Source organism: Chiloscyllium punctatum, chromosome 36 (genome assembly GCF_047496795.1).
Source record: "Chiloscyllium punctatum isolate Juve2018m chromosome 36, sChiPun1.3, whole genome shotgun sequence".
NCBI lineage: Eukaryota > Metazoa > Chordata > Chondrichthyes > Orectolobiformes > Hemiscylliidae > Chiloscyllium > Chiloscyllium punctatum.
The window spans coordinates 43566305-43581696 of NC_092774.1; the positions used below are offsets into that span (position 1 = coordinate 43566305).

Sequence of the window (15392 nt, forward strand, 5' to 3'; positions counted from 1 at the left end):
GGTAATAGTCCGAATTTGGAATTTTCCTTCATTTTTTGAATGTACCTCTTTATGTGATCTGAAATGTCTCCTTACATGTCTGCCACTATATCATGGATAAATTATCCTCTAAGATTATTTTGCAATTCCCATCAGCCAGCTCTGTTTTCGTGCCCTCATAATATCCTATGCTAAACAGCAGTTTTCTCTCCCTCAGTTTGAAAGTGAATGCAATCACGTGAATGTTACTAATCACTAGGGGGGCCTTTACAATGTAATGATGAATTAATCCTACCTCCTTGCACCATTGCAGGAGGTTCAACATATATCGAAAACATGTGATTCGAATGAACTATTCAACCATTTTTTTCGGAGCTCCATATGTAGGCTGTCTTTGCACATCTCCCCTTCACAGCTTGATTTTACAGATAATACCACCCATAATGATTGTCTGATAATAAACAGACAAGCTCTCATAACGTTCACCTCTATGCCCTCCCTATCGTAAAATCACACAAGGCTGACCCGAACACCACTCCCACAAATAACCTCTTGAATGCCAATTTCTTAACTTTACTTAAAAACCAATTCCACGGACTACTTTCCTGAAATGGTGGACACTCATCTGCCTTTCATAAGATAAGAACAGCCAGAATATTTCTGGCAGCCTTTGTGACGAGTCAGAGGCAGAGTTTGTTTCCAGTCTGATGTGACTCTGTTGACCCTCTTTCTGTTCTGCAAATAGCATTGTGAATGGACTGTTGCACTTGTCCAGGTGTCTTAGTCTCCCGTCTTTTCTACATTATCTGAACGAATCCAATCCATATGGTCTTGCAGGAAGGATAGTGTTGAAGGCCAAGAGCAGTTTCATAACCTATTGGCATCGGCATGTGCTGAATATGAGTGTGAACGTCGTTCAGATGAATTCAATCGAATGTACCTGTTGGAATACTTGTTGGAAGGTATCACAAGCTGTTGTTTCCATAATGAATGATCGTGAAGATATAAACACATGCATGAGAACTTCATTAGCAGGTGGAGTCAGTTATTATGCAGGTGTATTTGGTTACCGAGACAGTTATGGATAGTCATTATCACAGAGAGCATTGCAGTATGTTGATATCTAATTTTGGATTGAAATTACGCGGTTTCTTGACAGTGTGGTTGCTGGAGCTCATGGGGCAGAACTCAAGTGTGAATGAACCAAAAAATATAAATAACTTGACATTTAGTAAGCGTACGTGTATTTGATGATGTGATGTATTATTTTATTATAAAACTTCACAAACGATATTTTCTAGTGTTATTAATGACGTTCGTTGAGTAATGATAGACATTGGATATTAATACGAAGTCAGCAATGTACCATCACCATGAACTAAGAGTGTGTTTATCTTGGGCCGTTATAATAGTATGAATGTGGCTGTGGCTGAATTTGAATAAATGGAACAAAAATTTAATTCGAAAGTATTGTCTGACTTTGAGAAAATACGTTGATGGGTGAACAAGAAGTCCAATTTACGTTCTTGGCAGCAGAATCCTGATTAGATTTACTTCAAAGAGTTTGAAGATGGGTACTCAGCGTGGAAAATGAGGGAAAATCTCGGATACCTTTGAAGTTATGGTCGCAGGTCAGCTGAGGCATTTTCGAGAGAGGAGTTAGTTTGTGTGAACAAGTAGGTCGTCTTGCTGAATTTGTATTAAGTAGTCTGATGATTATAACAAGGTCACAGCTTGTGAACAGTCTGGTCAGATGGTTGCATTGGTGGCAATAGATTTTGTTTATTTAGTTTTAAACATTTGTTTACTAGAGCAATGGAAAGTGATGTGTATCTACCGCAGGGCAAGAGTCATCGTTTGGTTGAAAGGCATTCATGATGTGATCATGGAAGATTTAGGACGCATAGGATGGGGAAGGAAAGTGAACTGGATTGGTGCAATTGAAACGTGAAGTTTATTCAAGAAACAGCTAATGTGTATCTTGTGAATTATGTACCTGTACCTGTAAGGCAGGGATGAAGTTGTCGAGCGAGCCAGTCATGTTTCACAAAGTAAGTTGAATCTCTTATCAAGAGGAAGCAGAAGGCTAATGTTAAGATGACAGGTTTAATTGGAAGTGCACTAGCTTTCGGAGTGACGCTCCTTCATCAAGAAGGAGTGTCGCTCCGAAAACTCGTGTACTTCCAATTAAACCTGTTGGACTATAACCTGGTGTTGTGTGATTTTTAACTTTGTACACCCCTGTCCAACACCAGCATCTCCAGATTATGTTAATATGAGGCGTGAAGGCTCAATTAGAGCGCTTGAGAGTTAGACGTTAGCCAGGAAAGATCTAAAGAGAGAGCGAGGAAGAGCCAGGAGGGGAAGTGAGAGATCATTGGCGGATAGGATCAAGGAAAACCCTGATGCGTTCTGTCGGTACATCAGGAATTAAAATCTGACGAGAGGAAGATTATTACCAATCAAGAACAGGAGTGAAAGTTGTGCGTGGAGTTCGAAGAGGTAAAAGAGGCACAAAAAGAATATTTTTCATCTGCATTCACACAGGAAAAAGACAACGTTGTCGAGGAGATTATTGAGATACAAGATATTGGAATAGATGGGATTGAGTTTCACAAGGTGTTAACAATTCTGGAAAGTGTGAAAATACATAAATCCTTTGTGCTGAATGTTTTTTTCCCAGGATTCACTGAGAAGCGAGAGAGGAGATGGCACAGCCTTTCACTTTGATCTTTATGCCGTCATTGTCTACAGATTTAGTTCTAGAAGACTGGAGGATTGCAAATGTTGTTCCGTTTTTCAAGAAGTAAAGTATTGACAACTCTGGTAATTATTGAACAGTGAGCCTTGCTGGTTGTGGACAAAGTGTTGGAAAATGTTTGAAGAGCTGAGATTTTTAATCATCTAGAGAGGGATAAGTGTATTAGGGATCGTCAATACGGCTTTGTTAAGGCTGGGACGTGCTTCACAAACCTTATTGAGTTCTTTGAGAAGGTGACGAAACAGTTGGATGAGGGTAAAGTGGTTGATGTGGTGTTTATGGATTTCAGTAAAATGTTTGATAAGGTTTCCCACGGTAGGCTATTGCACACAATAGGAAAGCATAGGGTTGAATGTGAATAGCGGTTTGGATAAGAAAATGGCATGCTGAAAGAAGGCGTAGTTTGGTGGCTATGTAAAATGTTCATCCTGGAGTTCAGTTACTACTAGTGCATTGCACGTGTCTGTTTTTTCGCCACTTTTGTTTGTCATTTTTATAAGTGACCTGGAGGAGCGCGTAGGAAGATGAGTTAGTAAATTTGCAGAAGATCCTAAGGTCGGTCGAATTGTCGATGGTGCTGAAGGAGGGTGTAGATTACATAGGAACATAGATAAACTGCAGAGCTTGGCTGAGAGATGTAAAATGGAGTTTGATGAGAAAAAGTGTGAAGTGATTCACCTTGGAAGGAGTAACAGGAATGAAGATTATTTGGTTAATGGTAAGATTCTTGGTAATGTGATGAACAGAGAGATCACGGTGTTCATGTAGATTCATCGCTGAAAGTTGCCAATCAGGGTGATAGGATTGTTACGAAGGCATGTCGTGTGTTAGCTTTTATTGGTAGAGGGATTGAGTTTTGGACCCATGAGATCATCCTTCATCTGTACAAAACTCTGCTGCAGCCGCACTTTGGGTATTGTGGACAGTTGTTGTCACTGCATGATAGGACGAATATGAAAGCTTTGGAAAGGCTTCAGAGGAGATTTACTCGGATGTTGCCTGGTCGAGAAGGGAGGCCATACAATGAAAGGCTGATGGACTTGAGGCTGCTTTCCGTAGAGAGAAGATTGTTTAGAGGTGACTTAATTGAAACACATAAGATAGTCAGAGGCTTAGATAGGGTGGGGAGTGAGAACATTTTTTCTCGAATGGTGATGTCTAGCACGAGGGGACATAAGTTGAATTCAGGGGTTATAGATCTAGGAGAGATTTCAGAGGTAGTTTCTTTGCTCGGATAATAGTAAGGGAGTGGAACGCACTGCCTGCAACAGTAGGAGATTCGCCAACTTTAAGGGCAATTAAATGGTCATTGGATAGATATACGTATGATCATGGAGTAGTGCAGTTTAGATGGGGTTCAGGTTGGTTTCACAGGTGGGCACAACATCGAGAGCTGAAGGTCCTATATTGCGCTATAATGTTCTATGCTCTGTGTAAAGAAAATGTGGTCCCTTTTCCTGATAGGAATGTCTTTAAGTTATGAGATCCAATCAAACACTGAATGGAAAGAAACCCATATGTGTTTATTGGGGACTCAAGTGATTCGTTGAAAAAACCGTCTAAGTAAAGGAGATATTAAGTGATGCCTTTTACGATCGAGATAGCTGTCAGGTTCGAGGTATTTCGCTCCAGGAGTAATTCTCCCAGAACCACTGTGTGTACGTTATGCAACAGTGAGGCACGAATGCTAATTTTTGGAATACACAAAAGCTTGAAGTTATGGGACTGAAGAATATGATTTCTGCTGCGTAATAGGCGTTAACTGTTCACTTCTACTCCACGATGGGACTTTGAAAACAGTGATAGAAAATCACAGTGCGAGGATGGGGAATTGATTTATGTGTGCTGTCATCCTGTACAACGTGTTGGCGAGAACTGGGGAAACAGTCTGAGGATTCGAGTTGGACCATTTAGGAGGCATTTAAGGAGACATTTCTTCACCCAAAGTGTGGTGAGCATGTGGAATTCATTACCACAGGAAGTAGTTGATACCAAAATCTTGAATGTGTACAACAGACAGCGTGATACTGCACTTGGAATGAATAGAGTGAAATGTTACGGGGAGAAAGCAGGATTGGGCTATTGAGTTGAAAGATCAGCAGAATCATGATGAATGCCGGATCAGGCATAAGTTAAGTAAGGAGCAACCTTGCTCCCTCAAGTATATTAACAAGGCTTCGAGATCCCTTTTGCCTCTGGAGTGCAAACACACTTCTGTTGACTTGTCAAAACTAAAATGACACCAAAATGAAAAGCTTGTTCAAAATTCTCTCCCGGCAATTACATAAGATGAAACTGCCTCGTTATCAGGAAATTTAAAACAGATATTGGCAATAACTCCTTAAACTTTGGAGACATGGCTAAATTTTAAAAGAGAAAGATATGCTTTAACAAGTGTACAAAGAATAAAAAGAGGGGATGAGAAATAAATAGGTTTATGGAGGAATATTACATAACCTGGATTCTTGGAGGCTGGATGGACGTTGATTCGTTTTGGGACAGTTTAAATCAGGATTTCTCCAGAGGCATGTACATGAATGCAGATTTCTCGTACGATATGAGCTCGAGATAATTTTAGAGTGAGAGTTGAGTGAAGCTATTGAGAGCTTCAGGACAACTATGGGAATTATGAAGTCGAGGGATGGCTTAACATGGCAAAATTTCGGTCACAAAGCAGACAGGTGTTCCAGGATAGGAACTTAGATTTTGTTTAAGACACTGGCAGAAGACTAATTGAAGCCCCAAAGGTAGAAAGTGGTGATTGGCCAAGAATGCATTCTCAAGATTGTGCAAATTCATGACTTAATGTTTGAACAATAAATTAGCTTAGAGTTAAAGATAGGCAGAAGTTAGATATAAAAACAGGTGGTCTTAACGAGGAAGTCCGGGGCAAACATTTAGCGATTGATAACATCATGAGAAGCCTGTATCATTTAAAAATCAGAAGTATTTTCCCTCGGGCAGGGGAGATCAAATCTAGAAGGTATAGGTTTAAGGTGAGAGAGAAAAATTGTAAAGACACCTGGGGATCAGATTTTTCACACAGATGGTGGGGTAAATGTGGAATGAACTTCCAGAGGAAGGGGTAGAAATGGAGCAGTTGCAATATTTTAAAGCGATTGGGAAGAAACAGTCGGAAAAACTGTTTGTAAAATATGGACCAAGTAAAGCAAATGAAGAAGGCGCTTGGTGTACTTTCCTTTGATGATCAGTGCACTGAGGAGAAGAGTTGGGAGGGCACATTGTGGCTGTAGAGGACATTAGGTATGCCGCTTTGGAATACTGTCTGCAATTTTGTCTCCTTGCTTTGGGAAGAATGTACTGAAACTTGAAAGACTTCAGGAAAGGTTTACAAGAATGTTGTCAGGGTTGAAGAGTTTGACCGAAGGGAGAGACTGAATAGGTTGGTGCCATTTTCCTTCGAGTGTCAGAGGCTGATGTCTGAACTTATGGAGGTTTATTAAATTATGAGGGACATTGAGAACATAAATAGACAATGTCTTTTCCTTAGGTTGGGGTAGTCCAAAACTAGAGGGGGTCGGATTGAGTTGAGAGAGAAAAGATATGAAAGGGTCTATCAGGACTACTTCGACTCTCTCAGGATGGTGCCTTTATGGAATGGCTGAAAGATGAAGAGGTGGAGGCTGGTAAAAATTACATTACTTAAACTGCATCTGAATGGGTACATGAATAACAATGTTAAGAGGGATATGGGCTAATTTCTGGAAAATGAGATGAGACGAATTTAGGCAATCTGCTTGGCATGGGCGAGCGGGACTGAAGCGATATTTCCTTGTTGTACATTTCTATGACTCTATGACTCTAAATGGAACAATTAAAAATAGTGAAAGCAGGTCAGCGTGGATGAATTCGAGTGAATGTTTTTTTTTCTCTGTTCTTTGGACAATATCAATCTATCCAGTTGGAGCTCACCTCAAGGTTAAATATGTTGCCAACGTTGAGAGTAGTTTATTTTCACAACGTGATACCATGATATAGTAAAATAATTACTTTTTGTAATGTTTGACAGTAATCGATTCAACAGGGCAACACAGAAACTTTCTAATCATCTATACACAAGACAGTCAATCTTTTCTGTTGTAATTTTAGGAGCATACCCTTCTCGACCAGTCATCAGTCTCCTCTACTCTGAAGAACAGAGACCAAACGGATTTCTGCAGCTGGTTTGTCTAATCAACAAATTCTATCCTGGAAATATTGCGGTGAAATGGCAGAGGAATGGAAATGCCATAAATTCTGGCGTTACAACCACATCTCCATTGAAAACAGCGAACAATGACTTTAGCTCTACAAGTTTGCTTAAAGTGCCCCTGCAGGACTGGAGCAACGGTTCTGTGTACAGTTGTCAAGTTTCTCATTCTGCAACCAGCAGTAACCAGCGAAAGGAAATTCATTCAACAGCCGGTAAAAAATTTGAACTATCTCACAAACTCATATTAATAATCATAATCAATTGCATAATAAATATTAGACGAGAAGGAACATTATTATGTTGTCTTATTGCTGAGGATGAAGCATTCTTTAAATAGTTGCAGTGAGTGATATCAATGGCAATTTGTAGTCCAGAGTAATATTACTCCAAAAGTGATTGGGAATGACCCAGGTACCTAAAACCTGTCTTCAAAAAAATATATAGTGGTGTACAACATCTGATATTATTTCCCTCTGCTCTGTGTAAGTCTTTATCTCAGTCGCAAAAGCTGATGGAAATAAATAGAAGCCTTGTAAGAAGACTGAGGAAAAGAGACAGTGATATAGGCACTGTGACGAAAATAACAGAACGATAGAGGTTAATGTACAATCTCCTGAGATGACGATTTTAACCAAAGTTCCTTATTCTTGATATTAATTATCTTTATAAAACAAGGTAATTCCACGCTTTAACTAATATACCAATTCAATCCAAGGCATCAAAAATAGTTTCGATAGTGTGTGGTGATGGAAAAACACAGCAGGTCATGCAGCATTCGAGGAGCAGGAGAATCGACGTTTTGGTCAGGTGCCCTTCCTCGGATGCTGCATGACCTGCTGTCATTTTCCAACACCACACACTCTCGACTCTGATCTCCAGCATGTGCAGTCCTCACTTTCTCCCATCAAAAATACTTTGTCAATGCCTATACTTCATCAGAAAGGAAACAACTTCAACAATGAGTAATTCTACTGCTAACGTTATGAAGGATTTAGTGTTTTCTGCTGCTGTGTGGAACCAAGCATTTGTAGAAAAGATTAATTGGGAGGATGGCTGTTCAGAGAAACGAAGCGGAGAGACAGAGGATTCTGATGAAACAGAGAGAGAAATTTGTTTTTGGATTGGAGACAACATGCTTTATTGAAACCTTCCTGACATAGATCGCCAGAAGGACAAGACAAATGTTGTTTTTTCAGTCAGTACATCCAATGACGTATCAGGGATAATGACTTCAATATTCATTGTGCTTCAGTTTCAACAACCCTCATGATGTGGTAGCTTTTCTCTGTCTCGCCATCTTTATCTTGCTTTCTCACGCTCTTTTATTACTGCCAGACTCACTTCGTCTCTGTCTATTGGCTTGTGTCTCTCTGCTAATTCTGACCACTCTAGTTCTGTAACTTGATATTTCTCTTCACTGACCATATGTGTATATGCCTTGGTTTCTTTGTTTCTCCCTTTCTCAAAAATATTTATTCTTTCACGCTCCTGTTTCTGCAGATTTTAATAATTCTTTGCGTATCATTGACTGTAGCGGCTTATGCTTCTCTTCTTCTTTGTGCCTATCGGTATTTATGCCTCCATTTTGTCTTCTTTTCCTTGGCACTCTCTGACCATCTTCCGCTCTTTCTGGCTGTTTTTTCTAATCTGTTATCTCCAGATCCCATTCTCTGAGCTTTATGTCTTTATATATTCCATCTGACAATCTCACTTCACCTATTCCTACATCTGTCTTACTGCATACCTTAATCTGCATTTGTGTGTGCAACATTTTGAATTAGTTTGCATTTAATTCTCTACTGATTGTTTCTCTGTTTCTTTCTTTCCTGCTTACGAAATGGATCCACATCACTTCCTTCATTCCTCAACAGCTTCTCTCGCTTTCCTTTGTGTTTATTTCTTTCTTAATTGTATTGGCTTATACAAATTATAAAGCAAATCAACAAAAGTGAATAAAGCAATGACACTGCAAATTCTTTCTTGTTGTATCTGTCAGAAAGACATTCGCAATTTATTGTACCATCTCTTGGCACTGATTTTGGCATTCTTGTTACAATCCTGGTTACATTATTATTGGAACATGGAAAAGAATTTGAAACTCTGATTTCTCACCAACAGAGATCGCCGTATTGCTAAGGGATCCTTTGGTTGAAGAAATCTGGATCAATAAAAATGCCACTCTGGTTTGTGAAGTGCTTTCTACAGTTTCAGCTGGGATAGTCATCTCTTGGATGGTGGATGGAAAGGTACGGAATGGAGGCGTTCAAACTGAGGCAGCTATTGAAAATCAACGTCTGACCATCAGCCGCTTGACTAGCAGCGTGGATGAGTGGCAGAGTGGGGTGCAATACACATGCTCTGCAAAACACAAACAATCATCAACCGCAGTATCAAAACGAACAAGAATGGCAAGAGGTTGGTAACCAGAGATATACATTTATATATGTCATTGTATCAATGACGAAATATTAAAATTGTAATTCTATTACAGTCGAACCAGAGAAGTCTGTGAGCTTGTGGCGCAATGGTAGCGCGTCTGACTCCAGATCAGAAGGTTGCGTGTTCAAATCACGTCAGGCTCACTACAGTCAACTTCTTACATTTCAAATCAAGGAAGGAGTACGTTCTTTCCGTATATTGGTCGTGTCTAATCTTCTTTGTGGAAACTTTCGATCAGTTTGATTTGTAAACACAGTGTCGGGGCGGTGGTGTGCCCATTGTTTGGGTAAATGCTCAGCTCCCCGCAATGTGAGAAGTAAAACACAGACTGTTCATCACGGGATTTAAACACAGCCGGTTCGTTCAGTTGGTGATCACGCGGTGTGAATAACATTATTAGACAGTCAGAAACTTTTTCCCCGGGTACAACAGAGTGTTACAAGGGGACATAAATTTAAGGTGAAGGGTGGAAGGTATAGGGGAGATGTCAGGGGTGGGTTCTTCACCCAGAGAGTGGTGGGGGCATGGAATGCGCTGCCCGTGGGAGTGGTAGAGTCAGATTCATTGGCGACCTTTAAGCGGCATTTGGATAGGTACATGGATGGGTGCTTAATCTAGGATAGAAGTTCGGCACAACATCGTGGGCCGAAGGGCCTGTTCTGTGCTGTATTGTTCTATGTTCTAAGCCACATCTCCGCCTCCTGCCTCCATCACCAAACGAGGTACAAAACGGCACCTCTGCTACTCTCACATGTTTGATAAGAGGATTCTATCCTGACAAAATACGAGTTAACTGGGAGAAAGACGGAGCTTCTGTCAGCAAGAACATTACCAATTTCCCCACTGCTCTGGAACAGAGCTTGACCTACAGCACACGGAGCCTCCTCGTTGTACCTGCAGTGGAATGGAAGAGCGGAGCAAAATACACCTGTACTGCCTCGCATCCACCTTCACAGTCCAATGTGAAAAGGGAAATCAGCCATACGAAAGGTAAGAACAGGGTTTTCGCAACTATTCCCACAGTTATCACTTTGTGGTAAATATCAACGCAACATGAAACCATGACCAAACATTCCAAGGTACCACCAACTTTAAAATGCACAAAACCTCTTGAAATGAAACAATTTTAAAACATTGCACACGGGTTGACGGGAGAAACAATAATATCCCACAAGCGCATTGGCTCAAGCAGTGTGAAGTCTGCTGAATCAAAGAACGGAGAGGGCCCTCTTGTGGCACATTAGGAGTGTCTGTGCACTGGACGAAGGGGCGCACGTTAACTTCCCACCTGCTCCTGAGTGGTGTCTTGATCTATCTGAACAGTTTGATAAGAAAAAGTGGTTAACTAAATATTTATATTGAGAAAAAAGAGCTTCATTGCACGAATAAGTCTTGAAGGCTTTTTTTGACAATAATGAATGGCGATGAGAGGGAGATTGTTCTCCATGATTTCGTGTCTTGTTCGCTTCAGTAACTGCTTCACCTTTGAGTCCAGCTTGGGTGGTTGCTGACAATCGACTCAAAGGTACACAGAAATGCAAATATTTCTGAAGAGCAGGATGAAAGCTCATGAATTAATTTGTATACTTCAAAGATTATATTCTTCTGTCCTCTTCCCCTGAACGTCGCAGGAACTGACAAATAATTTTGCATTTGATGAGAATAAGTCATGTGAACTAGTGAATTGGCTTTAATTCCGACTGTCTGCTCCGGTACTGGTTTGTACCGGACTGTGTTATGGGCCGGGGAAAAACCCGTTCATGTCCTTAAAAAACGAGTCACAATGCTTCAACTTTGCAACACTGATCTCTGGTACACGGGTCTGTGATCAAGGGAATGGATGAACGGGTTGTGACAAACTTCTGGTCATGCACTTGCCGATAATTAGCGCGTAGATTTCAGTGGAACAACAACTGCTTTGACAAATGGATGACAGAAAGTCACATACAACAAAGGGAAAGAGAAAAGTTGCACTGAGCAAACACTGCTCGTAGATGTGGTAACAAACACTAAGCATGATAAATTCCGTTTGGTGAGCAACCATGCGCTAAAATAGCAGGCATTGAGAAGCCCATGTGATAATTTCGGCCTGCTGATGATTCTTTGAAAGTTAGACCGGAATAGACTTGTATGATTTCCATACAGTCCCTTTGTTCTATCTTTCATTTGAGAAGTCTTGCTGAAAATAAACGTATTTGCACTCCTGCAAAGGGCAAGGACAACTGCGAGTCTTACATATTTCCTGTGGAATGGGCTGCCTCTATTCCATTTCTCCCACTGATTTACAAAGACTGATCAGCCAATATGAGATTCCTAAAGGAATCTTGCATACCAATACCGTTTCTATATCAATATGAAAATCCATTTTCCTCTTCACAGTAATGAAAATGTGATAGTTTTCAATTCAGAACTTCGATGCAAAGGTGTCATTTTTAAAATCATCTCAGTTATACACGCAAAATTCTGAAATTGTTTGCTATAATGAGTCATTGTTCAAACTCTGATTTCTATTTTTAATGTGAGGAGATGGTTAATTTCATTCGGATCAGTTTTCCCACAATCCCGTGCACCGTCTAGATATTATTACTGAAAGGTTTTGACCAAGACTCATCAGATGGACCTGATCTTGTATGTTAAATTGGGCACAATTATTTAATCATGAATTGAAAATATACCACGACTGAGCTCAGGTTGTCAATTGACAAATTCATGTTAACAGTCTGCTTGGTTGACTGGAGATTTAGTGGAAGAGATTAACTCTGGATGGCTGAAGACAAGCAAGTGTTTAGACTTAAGAGCTTGGATTGTGAGACAGTAATATTAATCAACTCGGGAGTAATTTCAGCCAATATCCTGTTCGCCCAAACAACCTCGCAGAGGGAGTGGCATAATTGAAGAACTGCATAAGCTTTACAGTATGCGTACAAAATAAAATTAGGCCGTTAGAGCTGTACAATAGACACAGAACATGAGTCATCACAAGAGGTATTGGGACTTTCAGAAATAACCGGTTTAGCGAACATAGTTAAGGTACTGATATTTATGGTAACGACACAAGCAGAACATTCAAGAACCTTCTTTTCATTGGTATTTTCCGTTATGCATAAATAAAGTAACGACTATTGTATTTAGACCGACGATTTACCTTGAAGACATCTAAAAGCATGCTTTCCCCGTCTAATGCGTCATTTTAACGTTATCACGATTCTGATAACTGATTCTGTTAGTTTTAGCAAGAGTTGAGCTGTGAAAGACAAGTATTCATCAAAATTTTATACTTCCTCACTTCACACTCTTCAAAAATAGTTAATTAAAAGAATAAAAATTTTTGACAGTGCCCTTGATTGGACTTGAATTATGCGGTAAATATCCTTTTTTACAAATAAAGTGCTCTGCTGACGAATCGGGACAGCAAACGCATTTTAAAAAATGCAATCAATCAAATGCAAGTTGATACCAGGCGTACATTTCTCCAATGGTTGGTCGGTCACAATGAAAGCAATTTCAGCTGTTGAAAAGCAGACACTGATGATGCATTTTTTGCTCGTCTGGTATTGGATTCTGTCGAATTAAGTCCATCTGGTAGCAACTATCTTCTGGCATCCGTAACTGCAATAGTTGAAAGTGTGCAGTATTCGAACGGAGACGATAGTTGTCAGTGTACCCAAGGCAGAGCAATTTCCAAATTGTGCAAGAATACATCGCAAATCTTACTGAAGTCATATCCATAGCAGTCAGGGCGAATGCAACCAACACGAACAGGAGAGCACAACATCTAATTCACCAAGTCGAAACTATCAAGCAGAAGAGGTGACAGATCACAGTAAGTAAAATTATTCCCCACCTCCTGAAGTATTTTGGAATTAATATCGATATTGCAGCCTGAAAACATGCATTCCTTTCTCGTTCCAGATGAATGCCATCAGCCAGATATTTCTGTCAACCTTGTGAAACCTGCGTTTGAAGAGATTTGGACACAAAAGACAGCAACCATCGTTTGCAAAATCGTTTCCAGCAAGTTAGGAAACATCAATGTTGTCTGGCAAGTGAACGGGTCTGAGAGAACCAAAGGAGTCGTGACGGAAAATCCTGATTGGAACGGAAGTAAATTCACCATTGTGAGCAAACTTAAAATCGTGGCGTCAGAGTGGGACAGCGGTGCCGAATATGTTTGCTTGGTCGAAGACAGTCAATTACCAACACCAGTAAAAGACTCTATCAAGAAAGCAACTGGTAAGTGGGAATGGTACTGCAATAATATCAAATCGAATCGATTTCAGAAATCTAAAATGAAAAACAAATGTTCCGTAGATACTGAGCAGGTCTGGCAAAATCTATGGAGAGAAAAATAGGGTGAACCTTTCTAGTCCACTATGTGTCTTTCCAAAACTAATAGTTAATGTTACTGTGAGATAAGCTTGACTCATAAAATTGTCAAATTAAAAAAAATCTGTCAAATAATTGATGCTTTACATTAAATGGTCAGAGGTTAGCATTGGCAAGGTGGATCACTGATTTGCACTGCTGCCTCCCAGCGCCAAGACACGCATTCAGTTCCAACTTCGGCACCGTCTGTGTGGAATTTTCCCATCCTCCCCATGTCTGCGTGCGTTTACTTCGGGTACTCCGGTTTTTGTCCACAGTACAAAGATGTGCAGATTGGGTGGAGGGGTCATATTCACATATGCACAGTGTGGGTGGATGGGTCATGGGAAAAATAAGGGACGTGAAATGCTGTAGCATTTACAGATATTCGCAAAGTCTTGCAGATCGGAAATATTTTATCTATCACATGCATTACTAACAAAGAAATTGTGACACAGACATAAGACAGTCTCAGTTAAACAATCATCCTCTCTTTGCAGATGGTCAAATGTGTCCTCCTCAGGTTTATCTCCTGCATCCATCGACTGACGAGATTGACACCGAGAATTCAGCGACCCTGATGTGTCTCGCCACCAGCTTTTACCCAGCTGACATTTACATTGGATGGATGGCCAATGACACGCTTTTGGATGCCGGTTACCGGACGCACATGGATAGTGAGAAGGGGAATGGTTCCAACTTCGTGACCAGCAGGTTGAGAGTCACAGCGGCGGAATGGAACAGCGACATCACTTACTCCTGCTTAGTGGGACACCCATCCCTCAGCCGGGAGTTAATCAGAAGTATAAATAAGTCTCGTGGTAAACCAACATCAGTCAATGTTTCAGTCGTACTAAGCGACGTTGTTAAATCTTGCACGTAACTTGGCGTGATTGACGAGCTGTTTTCCATAAATAGGTTAATGTTGTTACGGCGATAACTATTTAAGCAACCAAACCAATGCATTTTCAATTCATTGCATGCAGCGGTCATATTTCTGATCAGTGAACATTTTCGTAAAAGGGAGAATGCCTACTATTCTAAATTGTATCTGTTGATAAAGGGTAATTAAGGTTAGAATCGGAATTTCCAGGAAAAGCTTATCCTGTGATTACAATCGTTCAGAAGATCGTTTGAACGTTCCACACTGCTACTGAAAGATCAGGAAACAGTGATTAAGTTTGCATGTGGCTCCAATGATTGCAATAAATGCAGAATGAAAGCTCTTTGACTTGCTTATTCTTTATTTACATGCATCGTAATTTCAGAAAGATGATTTAGACCTTGATTGAAGTGTTTGGGATATCCATTTTTTGAAACATCAGCACTGCAGCTTGTTTAAACGTGCAGAACTTTAGACTCGCTCGGGTTCCCTCTGACTAAGCCACAACTAACATAGCCGTTTTTGGCAGCACTCTTTCGTTCTCCATTGCTCATTTGATATCGAGATGTGAAGTGAAATGACTGAAGTTGATGTGATGCCAACTTGTTTCGTTCAGCAATTAGGCATCCAAATTGTCCTCGCCTTCATTTATCCCAGTCCTACCAAGTTTTCTACTGCAGTGATGTCCAATTCTGGTCTACAGTTTTCGTGTTGCATCCCTACGATGATCTATGCTTGAGCCCTCATCCAGA

General features: G+C 40.4%; 1 non-coding gene and 1 gene segment (V, D, J or C); both read left to right on the top strand.

Moving 5' to 3' along the window:
- Positions 1–3382: 3382 nt before the first annotated feature.
- LOC140460069 (Ig heavy chain C region-like) lies at positions 3383–14979 on the top strand. The segment is given in 6 exon segments: positions 3383–3458; positions 6851–7165; positions 9072–9361; positions 10079–10382; positions 13305–13625; positions 14258–14979. Coding segments are annotated over 6 exon segments (1689 nt in total).
- On the top strand, positions 9464–9535 carry trnaw-cca (transfer RNA tryptophan (anticodon CCA)). Its single transcript has one exon. It is a non-coding gene; the product is annotated as a tRNA-Trp (tRNA).
- Positions 14980–15392: the final 413 nt, after the last annotated feature.